General features: G+C 53.9%; 1 protein-coding gene across 1 annotated transcript in view; it reads right to left on the reverse strand.

The window, feature by feature from the left end:
* The window catches only part of LOC105503738 (ras GTPase-activating protein 4-like), a 28,733-nt gene that overhangs the window by 1,222 nt on the left and 25,220 nt on the right, over positions 1-2,291 (reverse strand). Inside the window, exons 15-16 of the mRNA XM_011930785.1 lie at positions 1,897-1,916; positions 598-768 (exon numbers count right to left, since the gene is read on the reverse strand). Coding sequence (XP_011786175.1) covers positions 598-768; positions 1,897-1,916 — 191 coding nt within the window. The remainder of the gene's footprint in view (positions 1-597; positions 769-1,896; positions 1,917-2,291) is intronic.

Here is a 2,291-nt window from a genome sequence, read left to right on the forward strand (position 1 = left end):
GCATTGATACAGACACAGAAACACACAGGTGCCAGCTCAGACTTTCTTTTTTAGAGACAGGGTATTGCTCTGTTGCCCTGGCTAGAGCACTGGGATTATCGGCATGAGCCAGCGTGCCTGGCCCCGATCTCAGTTATCTGGAAATAGTTTCCAGCAAACGGGTGCAATGTGCAAATTTCACATCACAGGGATGCACCTGTCTGTACACTGGCCCATACACAGACCTACACATGGATGCCCAGGGAAAGACATGGGCCATGGCCTCTTGGAGGCTCAGACCCCTGGACAACACACACACATCTGTCCCCGACACCTCCCAGATCAGACAAACCCTGCGAAGCTTGATGTAGCTGGTAGGGGGGCGAGAGGCTCAATCAACTCTTTTCTCATCCAGTCCACTCAGGCCACTCCCATAGCACCTAGGCCACTCCCACAGCACCCAGGCCCCTCCCATAGAGCTCAAGCCATTCCCCCAGCACTCAGGCCACTCCCACAGGGCTCATGCCACTCCCACAGTACCCAGGCCTCTCCCAGAGCACCCAAGCCACTTCCACAGTGCTCAGGCCGCTCCCATAGCACCTGCTCCCCTCCCCGCACCTTGCACTGCAGGTAGGCAGTCTGGGGCCTGCCGACATCATCCGTGTAGATGACCTGCATGACGTGCGAGCTGCCAAAGCTCTTTTCCTCCACCTTTTCCGCTGCCCGGATGTTGGCTAGCTTGATGAGGGCGCTTTTCTGGGGCAGGCAGGAAGGAGGAGGTTTAGGGACCTAGCCAGGGCCATTCCATTCCCCATCTCTGGGCCCTCAGCCTCCCCTTCTGCAGCACCAGGGGTAGGTGTGGGAGACCCAGAGTGACTTCAGCCAGGGCAGAGCACAGACTGATGGTGACCAAGTGTCCAGCAACTGGGAGGGGAGGACCTGGCCTCTCAGGGGAGCACTCCCAGAAGGCCTGGGAGGTGCGAGCTTTGGGGTAGTGTCTGGACAGCCAGTATTCCCTGGGCTACAAAGTCAATCCAGCCATGGTCAAGGCTGTGTGACTTTGCATTTATTAATTTTCCAACGTGCTTTTGTAGTCCCAGGCTCTAATAGTCATATCCTGGCTGGGCGCGGTTGCTCACGCCTGTAATCCCAGCACTTTGGGAGGCTGAGGCAGGTGGATCACCTGAGGCTGGGAGTTCGAGACCAGCCTGATAAACATGGAGAAACCCTGTCTCTACTAAAAATACAAAATTAGCTGGCTGCGGTGGCTCATGCCTGTAATCCCAGTTACTCAGGAGGTTGAGGCAGGAGAATCGCTTGAACCCAGGAGGCGGAGGTTGTGGTGAGCCAAGATTGCACCATTGCACTCTGGCCTGGGCAACAAAAGTGAAACTCCACCTCAGAAAAAAAAAAAAAAGGGACCAGAATTAAATAATGCCCATATAGCCAAATCTTTCAGCTCCGGCAAGGAAAATGCATAATAATCATCTGAGTGCTTTGGGAGGCTGGGGCGGGAGGATTGCTTGAGACCAGGAGTTTGAGACCAGCCTGGGCAGGATAGCAAGACCCCGTCTCTGCAAAAAAAAAAAGTTAAAGAAAATTAGCCGGGCTTGGTGGCACATGCCTGTAGTTCCAGCTACTTGGGAGGCTGAGGCAGGAAGATTGTTTGAGCCCAGGAGTTGGAGGCTGCAGTCAGCTATGATCGCACCACTGCACTACAGCCTGGGTGACAGAGAAAGACCCTCTCTCAAAAACTAGTTATCATCATCTGAGGAATCTCGGGTTGGAAGGGGCAGGCCCCTCATCTGGTGGGACCCCTGACCTGGTTCTTTGAGAACAAGGTGAGTGATGAGCTCCTTCACCTACCCCAAGCCCACTCTCACCTGCCCAGGGCTAGGCTGGGTACTCCTGGCCAACCATCCCCATAGCCTGCATGACTGCGGGCAGGTGTACAGCAAGGGGTCACCAGGTCCATGGAGGAATTATGTCCTCAGCCCTTCCTGGGAGAAGAGAGCTTGCAGGAGAGGTGACCCATGACTCAGAGAGGGCTGTACAAGATGATCTTTGAGATCCCTTCCAACACCAAGCTTCCGTGCTTCTATATTCCTGTCTCTTCCAGGAAGCCTCTCCTAGTTGCCCTAGCCACCTCCTCACCTAGCAGCCCAGGTGATGTACTATCTTTAATAATACCATTTGCCTAAATAGTACTACCTGCCAGGCCCTGGGTCAAGACCCTTAGGGAGATCATCTCATCTAATCCTCAACAACCTGGTAAGGTCGAATCATCTTCCTCCACTTTTTTTTTTTTTTTT

This window comes from Colobus angolensis, unplaced genomic scaffold, assembly GCF_000951035.1.
Source record: "Colobus angolensis palliatus isolate OR3802 unplaced genomic scaffold, Cang.pa_1.0 Scaffold120, whole genome shotgun sequence".
NCBI classification, from domain to species: domain Eukaryota; kingdom Metazoa; phylum Chordata; class Mammalia; order Primates; family Cercopithecidae; genus Colobus; species Colobus angolensis.